Source organism: Mixophyes fleayi, chromosome 3 (genome assembly GCF_038048845.1).
Source record: "Mixophyes fleayi isolate aMixFle1 chromosome 3, aMixFle1.hap1, whole genome shotgun sequence".
NCBI classification, from domain to species: Eukaryota; Metazoa; Chordata; class Amphibia; order Anura; family Limnodynastidae; genus Mixophyes; species Mixophyes fleayi.
The window spans coordinates 13,364,140-13,384,668 of record NC_134404.1 but is presented as its reverse complement, the minus strand read 5'-3'; the positions used below and the strand labels follow the sequence as shown (position 1 = coordinate 13,384,668).

Genomic DNA, 20,529 nt, shown 5'->3' with positions numbered 1-20,529 from the left:
AAATGTGTCCTAAGCTGCAGACAATGGGCCGGAGTCATTAAGGAAAGTCATACTTGCCAACTCTCCCGGAATGTCCGGGAGACTCCCGCATTTTGTGAGAGTCTCCCGGACTCCCGGGCGAGTGTGGCAATCTCCCGAATTCTGCCCACTTCACTAGGAAGTGCCCCACTTCCTAGTGAAGTGGGCAGAATTAGATCCCAAACGCCGCGATTCCCGGTGAATCGCGGCGTTTGGCCCCGCCCCCGCTGTCAAATGACGCAATTTGCGTCATGACGTCACAGGGGGCGGGGCCGAAATGACGCGATTTCGGCCACCCCGCCCCTTCACGCCCCCCTCCACTGGCTGGCTCCCGGAAGGGAGCTGAAGAAAGTAGGTAAGTATGAGGAAAGTAAGACAAAAAATGGTAAAACCATTGCATTGGAGGGGAGGTAGATTGAAAATGTGATGGCAGATTTATTGTTGGGGTAGGGCATGTCCTAGATCAACTTTACATTTCAGTGTAAAACTAAAGCTATCACGTATTTGTGTGTGACATGAAAAAATGTCAGTATTTATCTTATATGCAAAATAATAAACTAATTTGCCCCCCTTCTATTGTATTATGGTTTGTCCAGGATCAAATTTACTCCTTTTTTGCCTGACTTTCCTTAATGACTCAGGCCCAATGTGTTACAGTACATTAACTATACCTACTAACTGGGAGGTTCCATGATTATAGGAAGGGGGCTTTCTGGACAGCTGGAAACCCCCCCCCCCCTCCCCATAAGTGCACCCCTGCTGTACTTGCTCTTGCACTTTCTAGGTGCACTTGGAGCAATTAAAAACAAATCTTCAAACACACAATAACCACATGTAATAGACACAGTCCCTTGCCCCCTTATTCTGTTGATTAATTGAAGCCATAAATGAAGCGTAGTGTGAGCAGTATTTTCAGAAACCAAAAGAAAAGTTTCATCTGCTGAATAGAGGACAGGAGGTCGGACTGGATGTATTGTTTACACTTTTGCATAGTTCGTCTCTACAGATTCTTCTGTCCCCTGCAAACCAAAGAGCTCATCGGTATGGCAGAGACGTCTCCAGAGACCACACCTTGGAGTTCACCGTGCAGGCCATACAGGGTATAGAGAGAGTCCAAGTGTGTGGTGTGCGCAGGATAAACTTCTCTTAGGCCCTGAAAATTAAGATTTGGGAGCCATAGTTCAGGTCTGAATTGCTAGTATGACGATCATATTATATATTATGGAATATTCTGTACTTAACAAGAACATTTGTGTGGATGGCTGTATGGTTTTCGTTCTTCTGTTTTTGTTTTTGTTTTAGTGTAAAGTCTCACATAACGGAGGATAACTCTTGCGCTATATGAGACGTAATTTAGCAATGTTATGTGTAAAGCCACAACATCAGCGTATAGGTAATATTCAGTATGATAATCTTATGGACCTAACCTAAATTGCACATCGATTGACCTATTTTTGGCCCTTAACAAGAGATGAGCAAAGTTGCGGCACAATTTTGCACAAATCGTGTTCTGTGCTGTGACGCAGAGCTGCAAAGTTCCGGCTTGGGACATTTAAGGCCAAATTACAAACTGAGAAACGCGCTTCGCAGATACGGAACAAGGCAAATATTTTGCAGAGCAGATTGTATATTCCGCTTATCTCCAGCTTCAACCTACAGGCAGAATCCAAAGTACTATATACTTGTGGTGTACTGTCCCAAAGTACTATATACTTGTGGTGCACTGTCCCAAATTACTATATACTTGTGGTGCACTGTCCCAAAGTAATAAATACTTGTGGTGTACTGTCCCGAAGTACTATATACTTGTGGTGTACTGTCCCAAAGTACTATATACTTGTGGTGCACTGTCCCAAAGTACTATTTACTTGTGGTACACTGTCCCAAAGTACTATATACTTGTGGTGCAGTGTCCCAAAGTACTATATACTTGTGGTGCACTGTCCCGAAGTACTATATACTTGTGGTGCACTGTCCCAAAGTACTATATACTTGTGGTGCACTGTCCCAAAGTACTATATACTTGTGGTGTACTGTCCCAAAGTACTATATACTTGTGGTGTACTGTCCTAAAGTACTATATACTTGTGGTGCACTGTCCCAAAGTACTATATACTTGTGGTGTACTGTCCCAAAGTACTATATACTTGTGGTGCACTGTCCCAAAGTACTATATACTTGTGGTGCACTGTCCCAAAGTACTATATACTTGTGGTGTACTGTCCCAAAGTACTATATACTTGTGGTGCACTGTCCCAAAGTACTATATACTTGTGGTGCACTGTCCCAAAGTACTATATACTTGTGGTGCACTGTCCCAAAGTACTATATACTTGTGGTGCACTGTCCCAAAGTACTATATACTTGTGGTGCACTGTCCTAAAGTACTATATACTTGTGGTGCACTGTCCTAAAGTACTATATACTTGTGGTGCACTGTCCCAAAGTACTATATACTTGTGGTGCACTGTCCTAAAGTACTATATACTTGTGGTGCACTGTCCTAAAGTACTATATACTTGTGGTGCACTGTCCCAAAGTACTATATACTTGTGGTGCACTGTCCCAAAGTACTATATACTTGTGGTGTACTGTCCCAAAGTACTATATACTTGTGGTGTACTGTCCCAAAGTACTATATACTTGTGGTGCACTGTCCCAAAGTACTATATACTTGTGGTGCACTGTCCCAAAGTACTATATACTTGTGGTGTACTGTCCCAAAGTACTATATACTTGTGGTGCACTGTCCCAAAGTACTATATACTTGTGGTGTACTGTCCCAAAGTACTATATACTTGTGGTGCACTGTCCCAAAGTACTATATACTTGTGGTGCACTGTCCCAAAGTACTATATACTTGTGGTGCACTGTCCCAAAGTACTATATACTTGTGGTGTACTGTCCCAAAGTACTATATACTTGTGGTGCACTGTCCCAAAGTACTAAATACTTGTGGTGCACTGTCCCAAAGTACTATATACTTGTGGTGCACTGTCCCAAAGTACTATATACTTGTGGTGTACTGTCCCAAAGTACTATATACTTGTGGTGCACTGTCCCAAAGTACTATATACTTGTGGTGTACTGTCCCAAAGTACTATATACTTGTGCTGCACTGTCCCAAAGTACTATATACTTGTGGTGCACTGTCCCAAAGTACTATATACTTGTGGTGCACTGTCCCAAAGTACTATATACTTGTGGTGCACTGTCCTAAAGTACTATATACTTGTGGTGCACTGTCCCAAAGTACTATATACTTGTGGTGTACTGTCCCAAAGTACTATATACTTGTGGTGCACTGTCCCAAAGTACTATATACTTGTGGTGTACTGTCCCAAAGTACTATATACTTGTGCTGCACTGTCCCAAAGTACTATATACTTGTGGTGTACTGTCCCAAAGTACTATATACTTGTGGTGCACTGTCTCACCCTATTTTGCAATTAACAAAAGAAAGGGGCGGTAAAGAAGCCCCATTATTGGTTTAGTATCGGGGCCAGAAAGCTCTCATTATACCACTAGCAATGATTGGATGACGATACTGTAATTTGTGTATAATAATTCTGTAATATTTGTTCTATAATATATTTATTTTCCAGAGAGCGATATCTTTCTTAGTCTATCGTATAATCAGTGATTAAGTGGTTTCCTACCTTCAGATTATTTTAATTTATTGCTGTGTACATGTCCTCCTGCAGTTACTAACAGCATTGCCTTCTACCATCATCCCAGCTGTCTTCTGCACGTTAGCCATGTGTGCTACAATACTGATATAACTCTCCGAATGCTTGTGTCCTTGAGTGTTATTTCAGATTAATGACTTTTAATTTAACGTTTTTTTGTTTTCATTAATATGTTTGAAGTTTGTTGTTCTCCCTTCAGGTATCCTGAGACCGTTTGCTGCAAAAATGTCTAATAAACTGAAGTTATAAAGAATTAACATTATGAATAACAAAACAAATACACAGATGGTGCCAATAATATTGCAATATTGACTTCAGCAAGTCTTCCGCAGTCTTAATCACATAAACACTTTCTATTGTAGCTTTTCAGATCGTTAGCTCTGCGGGATAGCCTGAGCAAATCTAATTTGGGATAACTCCTGCTCCATCCGTAGTGTAAAGCTCATACATTTACTAGCAACGTGTCTGTTGTCTGATCTCTGTTGTGTCCGTTCACAGAGTCGGTAAAGGAGTATTTTCTGCCATGAAGCTTGGGAAGACTCGCCCGCCGAAGGATGACGGTCGGAGACAAGGTAACGCGACTCTTTTCAGACCACTCAACCTCTGATGAATATTTCATGCATTCCCTGAACCAGAACGTCACTGTGCACAATGTCAGCACCTTCTCCGGTTCTCTGCCCCCTTCGTGTTTCACTAACTCATCTATAGATCCTCACTCAGAACATTGGGAAAAATAAGTCACTTGTTCAAGATTATCTCCTCATTCTAAGGGGCAGCTATGATCCAATAGGCTGACTAGGCTGCAGCCTAAGGCGTGAGGATTTTGAGGGGAGCGCAACATTTTTTTAGAGTGCAAAATTGTGACAGGGAGAGGTATTAGTTAAAATAAATTTTTAAAATATAAGAGAAAAGTTGTTCTCCAAAGTAAAATGAAAACATGAAATAAAAATGTAGTAAGGTTTGATCCTGACGTATTCACATGGTAGAAGACAATGAGTCATCCTTGGGCGAGTGCTTGAGGATAAGCGAGTAGGAGGGACGAGGATGGCGATAGGCGCAGGTGTTACAGCCCCCTTCACCCTAGTAGCGCTCGTTCATCCCTCCCTTCTGCTAAACAATTCCTGATTTTAATGACAACGAAATAAGTGACAAAGATTGCAGCGATCCTTTGAAAATGCAAAGTGAAGCTGAGTTTCTAAAATACAGCCACATAAACATTGATGAGAGGAGGGGGGTTGACATATGCTGGCTGGGTTTTAAATGCTGTGTTACGGTTGACATAAAGGTATTTTCACCCCCAGACAACTTTAATTAATTGGTTCTGCCACGGGCTTCTGCAACTTTTACTATAGACATTGATCTATTATTGGATGCAGCAAAAACCGCTCTCTATGTATAACTATGCAAAAGCAGATAGCAGGGCTGAGCATAGACAAAATTAAAGGACTCTGGATCATGTAAAGGCTTTGGTGACTAACTCCTGAGGAAGCCAGGAAGACGGAGCAATGAGTTTAGTAAAAGTTACAGGAGTGCGCATGCAAACTCATAAATGAAAGATGTCTGAAGATGAAAATTGATTTAACAGATAACATCACCCAAATATTGTCATGGGGGGGGGGGGGGGGGGAGATAATAAATAAATAAATAATGTTTGCTTACACTTCATTAGCCGTATATGCCAGTGTCCACGCTCCGCTCTACTCGCTTGGCCTGAGTGGGTGTTGGTGCCCTTACCTGTGGGTTGCCCCTTTCTGGGTGCCCCATCGTGGACTCTGGTGGATACGGCAGAAGTTGCGTGGAAGGTAAATAAGGGCTTATTTTTTCATTGATTTTATTAAATATCTCTGCAACACTAAGGGTTAACTGTTTCACGGAGAGCTGCAACATTGTTGCAACAAAGGATCAGTAGTTGAGCTTCCAGGTCAGGTTCTGTTGTAGTGAATAGGACTGAGGTGGGGGGGGGGGGTAAGAGAGCTCAGACTATTATCTTCTCAAACTCACTGGATACATGTCCACTGCTACGTCCAGCCCACAAGGAGATAGGTTAGAATCATTTTTCATTTATGGTATTTTTCCACAAAAATGCAGCAGAAAGGATAATAGTAATAACGTGCAGCTGATCGTACTATGAATTAGGGAATATGGTGGTTCTAAAAAGGACATTTGTGCGAAGTTTTCTGTGGATTTTTGTTGTTTCGTTTGTGGTTCCCACATACTGAAGAATACTCGTGTGCTATAGGAGAAGTCCTTCAGCGATGCTTGTTGTAGAGGGGGGGTTTCCACACCACGCCGCCAGTGGGCATGGCCAGCCTGCATGGGGGCGTGGCTATAATATAAGACAGTGTTTGGCTGCTCTCCAACTCTCCCTATCCCCATAATATACATGGGCAATGCTGCATGCACTACTGTTAGGTGCACGCAGCTCTCCCTTTTCAAGCAGAGAAGTGTGAAGTGGGGGCAGGGTCCAGCCACCTCAATTATACAGTGCCCTGGGCTTGGAGGGGGGTTTCCAGGCACTAGGAACCCCCCCCCCCCTCAATTTGCCTATGTAATGCCACACATTTCTATCTTAGGTGCCCATAGGAACAATGCCAGCCTACAACCAGCACATTGTAATATAACCACTGATCTCATCACGTGTCCTGTGTGCGCCGATTCTGTAGGAAGAGAATTGTCCTACAGATAAGGCTGGTTGTCCTGAGGCTCAGTCTACAGAACTCACAACTGTCTTCTACATGTCACACTGTATATTAATTCTTTGTCATATGTGTGCGGAGAGGGTCTTACTATCCAACGAAGCATCATATTGGCCCTTAACGTTCGTGAAGCCCGGAAACTTTTTCACATATATTATGTCTACTTTGCCCAGTTAAAGTATAATTTAATTTTCACACTAAGCTTCTTCCAGACGCCCATGGGCAATCTCTGCCGCTTCGGTAGAGTTGTGTTATCTGGAAATTGAAACGCGTTATTTTCCTTCAAGGGCTGAACATGGAGAATATTATTTTAAACAGTCAATTCAGGATCAATTCTTGTAAGATTGTAAAAATGGCCAGAAGGTAGTTTATGACTGCAGTCACCGCACTGTGTGATGAATGTGGAAGTACTGTAAATAATTTACAAACATGTTTAAAGTAGAGATTTTCACTGATGCCCGTGTTTTGGTTTTGGTTTTGGCTCTGGATTAACTTCGTGTTTTGGTTTTGGATCCCTATTTGTTTCTAAAATCCCTATTTTTTTTGGCTAAAATCACATAATTTGGCTCTTTTTTTGTTTGTACATTATTATTGATCTCAATAACATTAATTTCCAGTAATTTCCAGTCAATTTTTGTCAAGTTACAAAAACACTGGAGAATGGAGAGTGACAAGAACACTGCTACCCCCCCTGTTTCTGTGTGAGCAATGGCACTGAGCAATGTCACTGGAGACTGGAGAGTGACAAGAATACTGCTACCCCCCTGATTCTGTGTGAGCAATTGCACTGAGCAATGTCACTGGAGAGTGACAAGAACACTGCTACCGCTGTTTCTGTGTGAGCAATGGCACTAAGCAATGTCACTGGAGAATGGAGAGTGACAAGAACCCTGCTACCCCCCCTGTTTCTGTGTGAGCAATGGCACTGAGCAATGTCACTGGAGACTGGAGAGTAACAACAACACTGCTACCCCTGTTTCTGTGTGAGCAATGGCACTGAGCAATATCACTAGAGACTGGAGAGTAACAAGAACACTGCTACCCCTGTTTCTGTGTGAGCAATGGCACTGAGCAATGTCACTGGAGAATGGAGAGTGACAAGAACCCTGCTACCCCCCCTGTTTCTGTGTGAGCAATGGCACTGAGCAATGTCACTGGAGACTGGAGAGTAACAACAACACTGCTACCCCTGTTTCTGTGTGAGCAATGGCACTGAGCAATATCACTAGAGACTGGAGAGTAACAAGAACACTGCTACCCCTGTTTCTGTGTGAGCAATGGCACTGAGCAATGTCACTGGAGAATGGAGAGTGACAAGAACACTGCTACCCCCCCTGTTTCTGTGTGAGCAATGGCACTGAGCAATGTCACTGGAGACTGGAGAGTAACAAGAACACTGCTACCCCTGTTTCTGTGTGAGCAATGGCACTGAGCAATGTCAATGGAGACTGGAGAGTAACAAGGACACTGCTACCCCTGTTTCTGTGTGAGCAATGGCACTGAGCAATGTCACTGGAGAATGGAGAGTGACAAGAACCCTGCTACCCCCCCTGTTTCTGTGTGAGCAATGGCACTGAGCAATGTCACTGGAGACTGGAGAGTAACAACAACACTGCTACCCCTGTTTCTGTGTGAGCAATGGCACTGAGCAATATCACTAGAGACTGGAGAGTAACAAGAACACTGCTACCCCTGTTTCTGTGTGAGCAATGGCACTGAGCAATGTCACTGGAGAATGGAGAGTGACAAGAACACTGCTACCCCCCCTGTTTCTGTGTGAGCAATGGCACTGAGCAATGTCACTGGAGACTGGAGAGTAACAAGAACACTGCTACCCCTGTTTCTGTGTGAGCAATGGCACTGAGCAATGTCACTGGAGACTGGAGAGTAACAAGAACACTGCTACCCCTGTTTCTGTGTGAACAATGGCACTGAGCAATGTCACTGGAGACTGGAGAGTGACAAGAACACTGCTACCCCTGTTTCTGTGTGAGTAATGGCGCTGGATCTCCTGGGGAGGGAGGTACTTATGGAATTCAAAACCCGCAAGATCCGACAATGCAAAAATGATGTTTTGCCTCGATTCAGATCCGAGGACGCGTGACAGTACCGAGCCGGCTCGCGAGCCTTCTCGGATCCCCTAAGTTCGGTTGGGTTCGGTTTTCAGAAAACTGAGCCTGAGCATCTCTAGTTTAAAGTGCAAAAGTATTTTTGCAATTCCAAGTTTTTTTGTGGGAGGAGCAGGTTGGTAAAAAATGGTCTCTCTGTCTGAAAACCCCTCTTAGACCCCCCCCCCCAATCCCAGGTGCCGTGATCTTGTGTTGTGTAATGAAAGGTATCTGTACTGGAAGATTATTCCTATTATTAGCTTTCATTTATTGGGCACCGCAAGGGGTGCGCAGTAAGACGTAAGACAGAAAACAGTACAATAGCAATATAGGCAAAGCACTACAATATAGACAGAGCAATTTTCTGGTACCTATTAGTATAACCTTCTACCCCTCTAGCTACCCCGCTGGGGCTCTCGCCTGTCATCTAGCTGTACTTTGAGCTTCTGAGTTACTGTGCTTTTTGTTAACTGTTCCGTGATGTCTCACCCTGTACTGTATTTCTGTCTGTCCCTGTACGGCGCTACGGATACCTAGTGGCGCCCTATAAATAAATAATAATAATAATAATAATAATAACCAGAACTGAGGAAGTAGGAGGGGGATAACCTCTCCCTAAACATGAGCTATGGGGAGATGAGGACATAAGAGGGAGATAGACCGCACTAGCTGAACCTGTGTCCAATAAAGTGGGACCATAGTCCCTGAGTAAGAAGAGGCACTGGCGGCTGGTGGTACCAATAGTGGAGAAAGGAGGATACGAGAGAAGAGGGCCCTGTGCACATGAGCTTACAATCTAATGCTGTATTTTACTGTGGACCACTAATTGCACTTAATGTGTGTTGTGCAAGCATAGGTAATAGTACTGTGCTTTGTGTTTTATTTGATTAGCATATCCCCCAGAATCCCCCAGCAACAGCTGCTACCTCTCATCAGGTGGCACGCTGCTGTGCGATAGGACGCAGAGCCAGCAGCCATGACACATTGGACTGATTTACATTGTTCCGCTCTCAATGTTTGCCCCATAAATAACCCCCATATACACATCTACCTACTGCACCAGCTGAAGCAGACAGCGAGCGCATTAATGTATGGATGTCGCATCTCGCAGGAGAGGACACTTAGGGCTAGATTTACTAAACGGCGGGTTTGAAAATGTGGAGATGTTGCCTATGGCAACCAATCAGATTCTAGCTGTCATTTTGTAGAATGCACTACATAAATGAAAGCTAGAATCTGATTGGTTGCCATAGGCAAAATCTCCACATTTTCAAACCCGCCGTTTAGTAAATATATCCCTTAGACCTGTATGCGAACAGGTAGACGGCGGATTTCTCTTTACTTAGTATCTGATCTTCTCTGTTTCCCAAGACAACCGATAATTAGGACAATGGGTTCCTGCCAGTCTGACAACACAGCAAGATTACAAAATTTGTTTGGACATCAGAAAGTTTTACATTTCCTTTAAAGAAAAGAGAATAAACCAAGCGAGAGGATATTATCTGAAAAATAATCATTCTTCCCAGCGTATAAGATCATATCAGAAGACAAAAATAAATTCAATTTATTCACATAACTGTCACTTAGTGGTGAAGGCTTTATGGATATGGAAACTGCATATTATCTCTTAAATCATTTTTCGATTGATTTTTTTTTTTCTTGATTTTATTATTTTCCAATAACACAATAACTTCTGAAACATTGTTCCTAAGCTGGTAAAGGAAGGTTTAAAACATGTTTTTAAAGCTTTTTTTTAAGCTGTAAAATCGAAAAGTTCCACTTCTTAAAAGCAACATTTGTAGTAGTTGTGTTGTCAAAGTCTTTTCTGTCGAATTACTTTTAGAACAATGTATCACAAGTTTTCCTTAGTTGGTTCACCGGGGACTGAGCGCTAGAAATCTGTCCATTCACAAGTCAGATATGAAGGTTAAATACACTGTTCAGTCTTACCCTGATGCCCTACTTCAGCTTTTATAATTAATATGCCCACGTATTTAGGACAGTGTCCTTATTGCATCTGATTCAAGTCAAAAAGCTGAAAATGCAGTCACCTGTGTTACTGTGACATCACCGGCCTAACCCTCTTTTTAAATCCACCAATCCCCACAGTGCATTTCTGTGCAGCAGGTGTGCAAAGCTGTCATTCACTCCCTGTCTGCTCAGTTAGAGAAGTCCCTCCCTAACACAGCATCCTGCCGCAGGGCAGTGAGAGAGAGCATGATGGTCTTATTACTTAAATAATGTCATTACACGTTAAATAGATAAATAGTTCAAAAGTTGTTTTTTTTTCTATTTCAATGGGGACTGATAATATCTCTCTCTGTTTAGCAGTAAGACTGCGTATACCCACTGACCAGTTACTGACAGAGAGTTATTATAGAATCTTAGGGGTATATTTACTAAACTGCAGGTTTGAAAAAGTGGAGATGTTGCCTATGGCAACCAATCAGGTTCTAGTTATCATTCATTTAGTACATTCTACAAATTGACAGCTATTATCTGATTGGTTGCTATAGGCAACATCTCCACTTTTTCAAACCCACAGTTTAGTAAATATACCCCTTAGTATCTGGCTATCACCTCTAAAGGAGATGGAAAGCAAAATCCATTATCTCAGTCATTCTCTACCATTTATTTGAAGTAGTCCCTCTCTTTCATATAGGAGCCTTGTAGACCGGTTTATTTCATCTAATATTCTATACCGGTCTTACATTTGACATGAATATTGATTAGCTCCTAAAAATCAGACCCACTCCTTCCTGTTAATATAAGTTTACCAGAGGTGTGTGTACATGGTCCAACATTCCAGGGTTTCCCAAAAAAAGGGCTCTTTTCAGAAATCGGTGGCACATGTAGCATGCATGTAGTACCCGGAGCCACGTGTCTGTTGCTTCTGTTGATAACTGATTTAGCGCACTTGGAATGTGGTCTTACAGGGTTAGCTAGGTAAGGTGTTAAATCCCACAGAATCAATAATCTCCCATCTCTGCGTTATATCCAGGTGACCCCCCCCCCCCCCCCGTCTCTCCTTCACGTCTAGAACAGAAAGACTCGCAGCTCATTTGAACTAAATTTGCCCCTTTTCAGAATAACCCATTGAGGTCAGTTACTTATTTTACCAGAGCAGCTAAAGCCTACAATGGGATTAGTATTCATCTGTTTCAATATTGTTACTGGAATTTTCTGAATCATATCATAGAAAATGTTCTACCCCTTATGACACGACTTAGCCCCGAACGTTACCCTGTGTCTTTATAGACGAGCCGGCCGTCCTGGAGACTGAAGACCTGGACAGGAAAGCGATACGTCTGGGTGGTGGATTGGACCCAGACACCATATCTCTGGCCTCCGTCACGGCCGTCACCATCAATGTCTCCAATAAGAGGTAATGTCACATTCATTCCCCTAGTAACTGTCCAACGTGCTACCACTATATATATAATGTACATCTGTCCGAGTCACAATAAAGCCAAATCTGGGACCTGAATCCCACCCGACATTTGAAGAACGATACTAAGACGTGTGTCATCGCATTTCGGTAACCAGTCATTTTCATCTATACATTTTTCACAGTACAGAAGGGCTCTCTGGCAGAACCCATCGTCAACCCACCTGCCGGAGACCCCTCTTCCATTCTCAGTTTTAGTTATTGTTTAAATCACCCAATCTGCATATGGGAAGATCAAGTCATTTTATACAGCAAATGGCCAGATCTATGGCCAATTTGGTGAAACGCGGAGGGTCAAAAAATAAAGTTCCGATTTGCTATAATATTTTACCCCACCCAACGTGGCATCATGAGTCCATTTCACCAATAACGACCAAATTGTCAGACTAAAATGGCACGTGTGTGGTTAGTATTAGTCTATTGGTGACAACTGCGGGATTAAATATAAATAGATGCTGAGTAAAAATAGTGGGGTGGGATCTTGCCTTTAGAAATTATTTTTGCATTAAGCTAACCCAAATCCTCATCTGTATTTCAATTAGAAAGCTCCCGGAAAGGTTTATATACAGACCTTATACACTGACATAGCAAGCTTTGAAAAAGTCTCATTCCGGTGAAAATCGTTAGTATTTATATCTAAGGAGCTGAACTACACTGGGTGATAACTGCACTGTACCGGAGAGTGGTCTTATAATGAGAAATCTGAAAAAAATTACAATTGAACTGGGATTGTATCAACCAGTCTGCCAGCAACATATAATCAGAGGTAGCCGGTAAGGTAAAACTGTCTACAATTCAGGCACAGCAACAATTACTCCTTTTCATGTGGCGGAATCAATGGGTGAATAAACCTCAGGATGCTGATTTTACTGTATATCCCCCTGATTATTTGTCAACATGACATTTTTATGTTTTTTAACTATTTTTTTTCCAGTTAAAATAGATCCAACACCTGAATTTTGTTTCTTGTTTAATTTAACACAGGATAACAATTGCTCCAAATGGTTATCGCAGATTCCGAAGAGAAACAATTGTTACATTAGTTTCCTCAGCAATAACAAGAATTTCTCTCTGCAATTTCTGCAGCCCCCAACTCAATACAGTCTCGGGGGGGAGGGGGGGGGGGTCTCCCTGTCTAATTACATCTATATATTCTGCAACACATGAAGTAGATCTCAGTGTGCTGTTTGCTGGCGGTATAACGAGTCCCAAGAGATATCGTATATTGTATTCCACTATTGATTCATGTTGTCGTCTATTATTAATGAACTCTGTTTCTTCCTGTTCAGGTCCAAGCCTGACATTAAAATGGAGCCTAGCGCAGGGAGACCAATGGATTACCAAGTACGTCAGACCCTTTGTGCCGTATAGATTGTGATACTTTAACTGAAATGTACTTTTTTTTCCAATTCAATAATTATGAAGTAATAAAATACACACTTTTTAATCTAAGATCTCGTCATATCCTGCCCACTCCCGAATTCCAACTAGTGTCAGCCAGTTATTGCATCACTAGATATATGTCAGAGGTATCACTTTACTTGGCAGGTTGTGGAAAGTGTGAAATGTCTTCGTTACCCCACACTACTATAAGCGTGAAATCAGAATGTGGGAGGGGATAGGTGGTTTAGAGAAGGAACTATATTTTGGGAATGGTTGCAGAGTTCTGTTATTTTCACATACTTCTTCCATATTAATAATGATGTCTCCTGTCTACTGTGTGTGATTCTCCCCTATCCTTTCGTTCCCACAGGTTAGTATTACAGTCATTGAGGCTCGGCAGCTGGTGGGCTTAAATATGGATCCCGTCGTGTGTGTCGAGGTTGGAGATGAGAAAAAATACACATCCATGAAAGAGTCAACCAACTGTCCGTATTATAATGAGGTAAGTAGATGGGAATCTACATAATTGTAGAATAAAACGACCACCAAAGAGCAAGAGCTGCATGTGACAAAGGCAGTGACATGATGTGAGGTGGGGAATGGATGCAGAAGCCACAGACTGGGAGTTATATAGTGGAAGGAGCAGGGTCCCCCGGCAGCACAGAGTATATTAGGAGATGAGTGATATGTTAGTGAGGACAGGGCTCCATGTGACAGGGGCAGTGACATGATGTGAGGAGGGGAATGGAGGCAGCAGGAAGCCACTGACTGAGAGTTATATAGTGGAAGGAGCAGGGTCCCCCAGCAGCACAGAGTATATCAGGAGATGACTGATGTGTTAGTGAGGACAGGGCTGCATGTGACAGGGGCAGTGACATGATGTGAGGAGGGGAATGGAGGCAGCAGGAAGCCACAGACTGAGAGTTATATAGTGGAAGGAGCAGGGTCCCCCGGCAGCACAGAGTATATCAGGAGATGAGTGATGTGTTAGTGAGGACAGGGCTCCATGTGACAGGGGCTATGACATGATGTGAGGAGGGGAATGGAGGCATCAGGAAGCCACAGACTGAGAGTTATATAGTGGAAGGAGCAGGGTCCCCCAGCAGCATAGAGTATATCAGGAGATGAGTGATGTGTTAGTGAGGACAGGGCTGCATGTGACATGGGCAGTGACATGATGTGAGGAGGGGAATGGAGGCAGCAGGAAGCAACAGACTGAGAGTTATATAGTAGAAGGAGCAGGGTCCCCCAGCAGCACAGAGTATATCAGGAGATGAGTGATGTGTTAGTGAGGACAGGGCTGCATGTGACAGGGGCAGTGACATGATGTGAGGAGGGGAATGGAGGCAGCAGGAAGCGACAGACTGAGAGTTATATAGTGGAAGGAGCAGGGTCCCCCAGCAGCACAGAGTATATCAGGAGATGAGTGATGTGTTAGTGAGGACAGGGCTGCATGTGACAGGGGCAGTGACATGATGTGAGGAGGGGAATGGAGGCAGCAGGAAGCCACAGACTGAGAGTTATATAGTAGAAGGAGCAGGGTCCCCCAGCAGCACAGAGTATATCAGGAGATGAGTGATGTGTCAGTGAGGACAGGGCTGCATGTGACAGGGGCAGTGACATGATGTGAGGAGGGGAAAGGAGGCAGCAGGAAGCAACAGACTGAGAGTTATATAGTGGAAGGAGCAGGGTCCCCCAGCAGCACAGAGTATATCAGGAGATGAGTGATGTGTTAGTGAGGACAGGGCTGCATGTGACAGAGGCAGTGACATGATGTGAGGAGGGGAATGGAGGCAGCAGGAAGCAACAGACTGAGAGTTATATAGTGGAAGGAGCAGGGTCCCCCAGCAGCACAGAGTATATCAGGAGATGAGTGATGTGTTAGTGAGGACAAGGCTGCATGTAACAGGGATAGTGACATGATGTGAGGAGGGGAATGGAGGCAGCAGGAAGCCACAGACTGAGAGTTATATAGTAGAAGGAGCAGGGTCCCCCAGCAGCACAGAGTATATCAGGAGATGAGTGATGTGTCAGTGAGGACAGGGCTGCATGTGACAGGAGCAGTGACATGATGTGAGGAGGGGAATGGAGGCAGCAGGAAGCAAGAGACTGAGAGTTATATAGTGGAAGGAGCAGGGTCCCCCAGCAGCACAGAGTATATCAGGAGATGAGTAATGTGTTAGTGAGGACAGGGCTGCATGTGACAGGGGCAGTGACATAATGTGAGGAGGGGAATGGAGGCAGCAGGAAGCAACAGACTGAGAGTTATATAGTGGATGGAGCAGGGTCCCCCAGCAGCACAGAGTATATCAGGAGATGAGTGATGTGTTAGTGAGGACAGGGCTGCATGTGACAGGGGCAGTGACATGATGTGAGGAGGGGAATGGATGCAGAAGCCACAGACTGGAAGTTATATAGTGGAAGGAGCAGGGTTCCCAACAACACAACATAGTAATTTGAGGCTCCCATCAAATTAATGCAGGAAGTTTGTGATATCAGATGTACCTCTATATGAAACTAGTTTCATACATTGAACATTTTACAGTATATCTTCTTTGTGCGCCCACATATATAACTTACAGGAACTCAGCATTTGTCTGCTCCTTTTAGCTACGTATGTCAGACAGTGACAACGTTCAGTCAGATTGGTGCTGATAATGCCACTTACCTGCTAGCTCTGTGCCTCAGTGCCTCATCCACGAACTATAAGTGCATGACCTGGGTCTGTGTGCACATAGAATATCCACTTACAGACAGCCGGTTCCAGCCTTATTTCACCCTTCAGTACAGGATAGGTTGCTCTGGTCAGCATGTGAACTGCTATAAACTCATTAAAACAATCAGAATATTTGTAGTGATTTCCAACCTGTCCTTTCTAGTGACAAAATGCAAATAATTCACTGTAAAAGAACAATAGCCTTTGGCTAATTCCATTTACCTTTGTATATATTTGCTTGTAATTAATGTCTCTCTTTCTTCCTTCAGTACTTTGTATTTGATTTCCATGTGCCTCCGGACGTGATGTTTGACAAAATCATCAAACTGTCGGTGAGCTCCGTGTTTGCTGTTCTCTGAGCATAAAACATCATGATCTACTGTCCCCTGAGTGGTAACATCTACAGCCTAAACTGATCTACACAAACACACCTTCAGCATCTGACGCTGTTCTCCTCCTCGAGGGCACCGGGAACATCGATTATACTTCCAGGCGTCCAGCGTAAATGCAAAGTGGAATTTATGGTTCCAATAATAAGCATTGGACTTAAAGACAAAGGACAGAAATTAATCATTTAAGGGGTTTATTCTATAAAAGCAAATTGGAATATGTACATAACAATGTCTGTGATGGAGGAACAGTTCATGTTTACAGGATATTCTATTCTTCAGGATGTAAAACCTTCTTTTTTGTACATTTTTTAGTCTTTAGAATAGTCATTTTTTATTGAGCTTTCTTGAGAAAATTTACTTTTTAATAGTTGTTACATCAGACAGGGTCATTTATTACTTTTTATAATGTGAGTGCTGATTCATTTGGAAGAAATGACTACATAATGTGTTTTTTTTCTAAAGATTACATTTTATCGTGGTGTTAACAAAACCACCCCCACTTCCTGCTCATTTGCATAAGAAGAAACAGAAGTGTCAGGGAAAATATCTGTATGAGGTTATAGAGTATGGAACACTCAGATTGGTTCTAAAGACTAAATAGGATACAATGTCTGTGTTTCCTCTTCTATAGAACATCTGTCTTGGCTCTTCTAACACCCTCTCCCCAGCATCCCATAGCATCTCATCTGTCACCTACAAGAGCCTTTCCTGGGCAGTCTCACTATTGTTGAGTTTCTATAGTATACTGAGAGACCTTTCAACTGCTTAAATGCTCTGTAGTTTCACTGTTACTCCAATCTTCAGAAAAGACAAAGACAGAGCTTTACATATATTGACTAGATCCTTGTTGTGTTGCGCAGGTGATCCACTCTAAGAATCTACTACGCAGCGGGACCTTGGTGGGCTCGTTTAAGTTGGATGTGGGGACCGTCTATACACAGCCTGGTAAGCGTTATATTAGTTTTACCATTTGAATACTTGGTGACGTACTGAGAGAGGAAAGCACGTCTTCACTTATGGTGATGTGCGGTCAATTACTCATTTATTATACTGGTTAAATATTATATAAAGTAAATGAATCTACCTAGTGCTCAGAACAAGCTCACACTCAGAGATACTAAACATCCATAAAGAAAAGCTCAACGTTTTTTAATAGGACCATTCCCGTGTTTATGTATAGCAATTGTGGAACTACAAGTCACAGAATGACCAGCAAGACTTAGGCAACCTGTGACTATACAAGTTCCAGCATGCATTGCCAAGCATAGGAGATCTATAGCACTACAAGTCCCAGCATGCATTGCCATGCATAGGAGACCTGTAGCTCTACAAGTCCCAGCATGCATAGATCTATAGCACTACAGGTCCCAACATACATAGGATATCTATAGCACTACAAGTCCCAGCATGCATTGCCATGCATAGACAACCTGTAGCTCTACAAGTCCCAGCATGCATTGCCATGCATAGGCGATCTGTAGCTCTACAAGTCCCAGCATGCATTGCCATGCATAGACAACCTGTAGCACTACAAGTCCCAGCATGCATTGCCATGCATAGACAACCTGTAGCTCTATAAGTCTCAGCATGCATTGCCATGCATAGGAGACCTGTAGCTCTACAAGTCCCAGCATGCATTGCCATGCATAGACAACCTGTAGCTCTATAAGTCTCAGCATGCATTGCCATGCATAGGAGACCTGTAGCTCTACAAGTCCCAGCATGCATTGCCATGCATAGACAACCTGTAGCTATATAAGTCCCAGCATGCATTGCCATGCATAGACAACCTGTAGCTCTATAAGTCCCAGCATGCATTGCCATGCATAGACAACCTGTAGCTGTACATCTGCTGAGGAACTAACTGCCTCAACCTGACACATCACAAGTGATAGCTTACACTGAAGGAGGCATGACTGAAAAACCATGATGGGACATGTAGTTCCACTGCCTCTGAAGAGCCGCATGGCACCATAAATAAATGCTATATTAATCTGAGGACACAATCTGATGAGAAGAAAGTTGACGTACAGAGCATAAGTTTTCCCTCCAGTATTAATCCACAGGAAGGTAACTGTTGTAATTTGCTTTATGTCCATAGAACACCAGTTCTATCACAAATGGGCCATCCTGTCAGACCCCGATGACATCACGGCTGGGGTGAAAGGTTACCTCAAGTGCGACATCGCTGTCGTTGGGAAAGGAGACAATATAAAGACCCCTCATAAAGCGAATGAGACGGACGAGGATGACATCGAGGGGTGAGTCGTCCCAGTAGTCCTGTAATATACGGAATGTGCCCACTCTTCCCAGTACAGTGACTGGGGTCTTCTGTGTGTTACCTAGGAGACCATATACTGAGTATTTGGGGTCATATAGGTTGTGCAGCGCAGACACTGCCCTGTAATAAGCTGACATTGTGTTCTTACGTCACGGCGCTGGCTGTTGCCTGTTCTTGCGTATGGCGTCTATGTGCGTAATTGTAGGATCGCGGTCAAACTAAGGTCCCAGCCAGAAGTTGGTAAATTCTACAATCAAAGATAAGTCGTTGCCTAGTTCTGGCCAATCCCACGTCCGAGCTGCCATGTAATCCGGGAGATGCACGCTCTGTTGTGTGCAGCAGCTGTGGACTTGCACATGTGTCTAGTTGGGGCATGTGTGTACGCAGAGCATGGTGGACATATCAGCCAAGGAGGAGCAGCAAATTGACTTGATGTCCTAAAATCTCACTTCACTTTTTCTATTAAATAATAAAAGTATCTTAAGTGGCGCAAATACACCAACGAAAACCACAAACCTGAAAAATACCAATTAAAGAAATAATAATACCTGTGCGCTACCACTGACAGTAGCTGAAGGATTAAGAGGTTTATTTATGACCCACCGTAAAATTTTCTTTTTCATCCCAGCAATAAAGGGATGAAGTTTCGGTTCTGTTTGTCAAAACGTCATCCCGGGACAGCACATCCAATGAGTGGCTCCCACGGCGTTGTGGTAATGACATCTCCAGGTTCTGATCCAGAGTCTTTACTGCGCATGATATCGAAGATCCCTCTCCTGCAATGTTCTCCAATGCCATCTTCAGAGCTCGATAAATTGGTACAGACCGCAGTCCCCAATGATAATAATGGGGATTACAATAATGTGCAGTAGCTTTGCCTCCGATATCTCCGGCGCTTGGCTACAGTTAATTTTGCGGAAACCATGCAGAAATAGACGATTTAAGGCTTGTAAGTATAAAAAGAAGCAGAGAAAGACAGTGGTTTGGTCAGGCTCCACAGATTTTTTTTTTCTGCCTCAATTCTTGGCTTTGCAATATGTCTATATATTCAGTCTGAATATTCTTTGTTTATCTACTTGGATTCATAAATCTGTCAGTCTATTGGAGTCCCCGTTTTCCATCCAGACAATCATAGCGTAGTGTCTTGTTGTGCGCACTAGACGGGCTTCAGAAATGACCTCCACAGTGTGTGAGCAACACAGCACAGGACACACAATCAATCTAGACCAACACAACTGTATACACGTCATTATACACACAGCACAAAACGAATCAACATCACAATAAGAGAATAGCACTATTTACATCATAAATGACCCTGCATTTCTGATATTTCTGTACTATACGGAGAGATTTACCAGGTTGTTACCGCAAATACATTATAATTCCTGTAACTGATTCAGGCAAATTATATAATTTTAGTTGTCATTTTATTTTAATTTGGTTGTCAATCAATGGGAAATTCATAACACCTGACTTAACTAAAACATTCATTACCCTCAGGTGTAACCTTATTATAATAGTGTTAGTACTGCATGTCAGTAATGATACGTCCTCTTACAGATGTATCTAACCCTCCTTCCTTCTACTGTGACATGGCTGATGGAAGAGAAACATGTAATTAGGTCACACTGTTATACATCTCCCTCAGCGGAACATTAATGACGCCCTCTCCCCAACAAACCAAATTATGTCTATCCACCTATTCATTATCTTTACCCTCCCGGGGATTTACTTAAGTCACATTCAGTTGCTTCGGTAACTGAGTTCCTTTCAGGAAGCAAAATTATTAAAGCAG

At 43.1% G+C, this 20,529-nt stretch overlaps 1 protein-coding gene across 15 annotated transcripts in view; it reads left to right on the top strand.

Annotated features, from left to right (window-relative positions):
• OTOF (otoferlin) overlaps window positions 1-20,529 on the top strand; it is a 309,139-nt gene that overhangs the window by 204,423 nt on the left and 84,187 nt on the right. For all 15 annotated transcript variants that reach the window (XM_075201127.1, XM_075201124.1, XM_075201132.1 and 12 more), the window contains exons 6-12: window positions 4,206-4,279; window positions 11,770-11,896; window positions 13,249-13,303; window positions 13,713-13,844; window positions 16,328-16,390; window positions 17,311-17,395; window positions 18,552-18,711. In XM_075201127.1, the coding sequence (XP_075057228.1) occupies window positions 4,206-4,279; window positions 11,770-11,896; window positions 13,249-13,303; window positions 13,713-13,844; window positions 16,328-16,390; window positions 17,311-17,395; window positions 18,552-18,711 (696 nt within the window). The remainder of the gene's footprint in view (window positions 1-4,205; window positions 4,280-11,769; window positions 11,897-13,248; window positions 13,304-13,712; window positions 13,845-16,327; window positions 16,391-17,310; window positions 17,396-18,551; window positions 18,712-20,529) is intronic.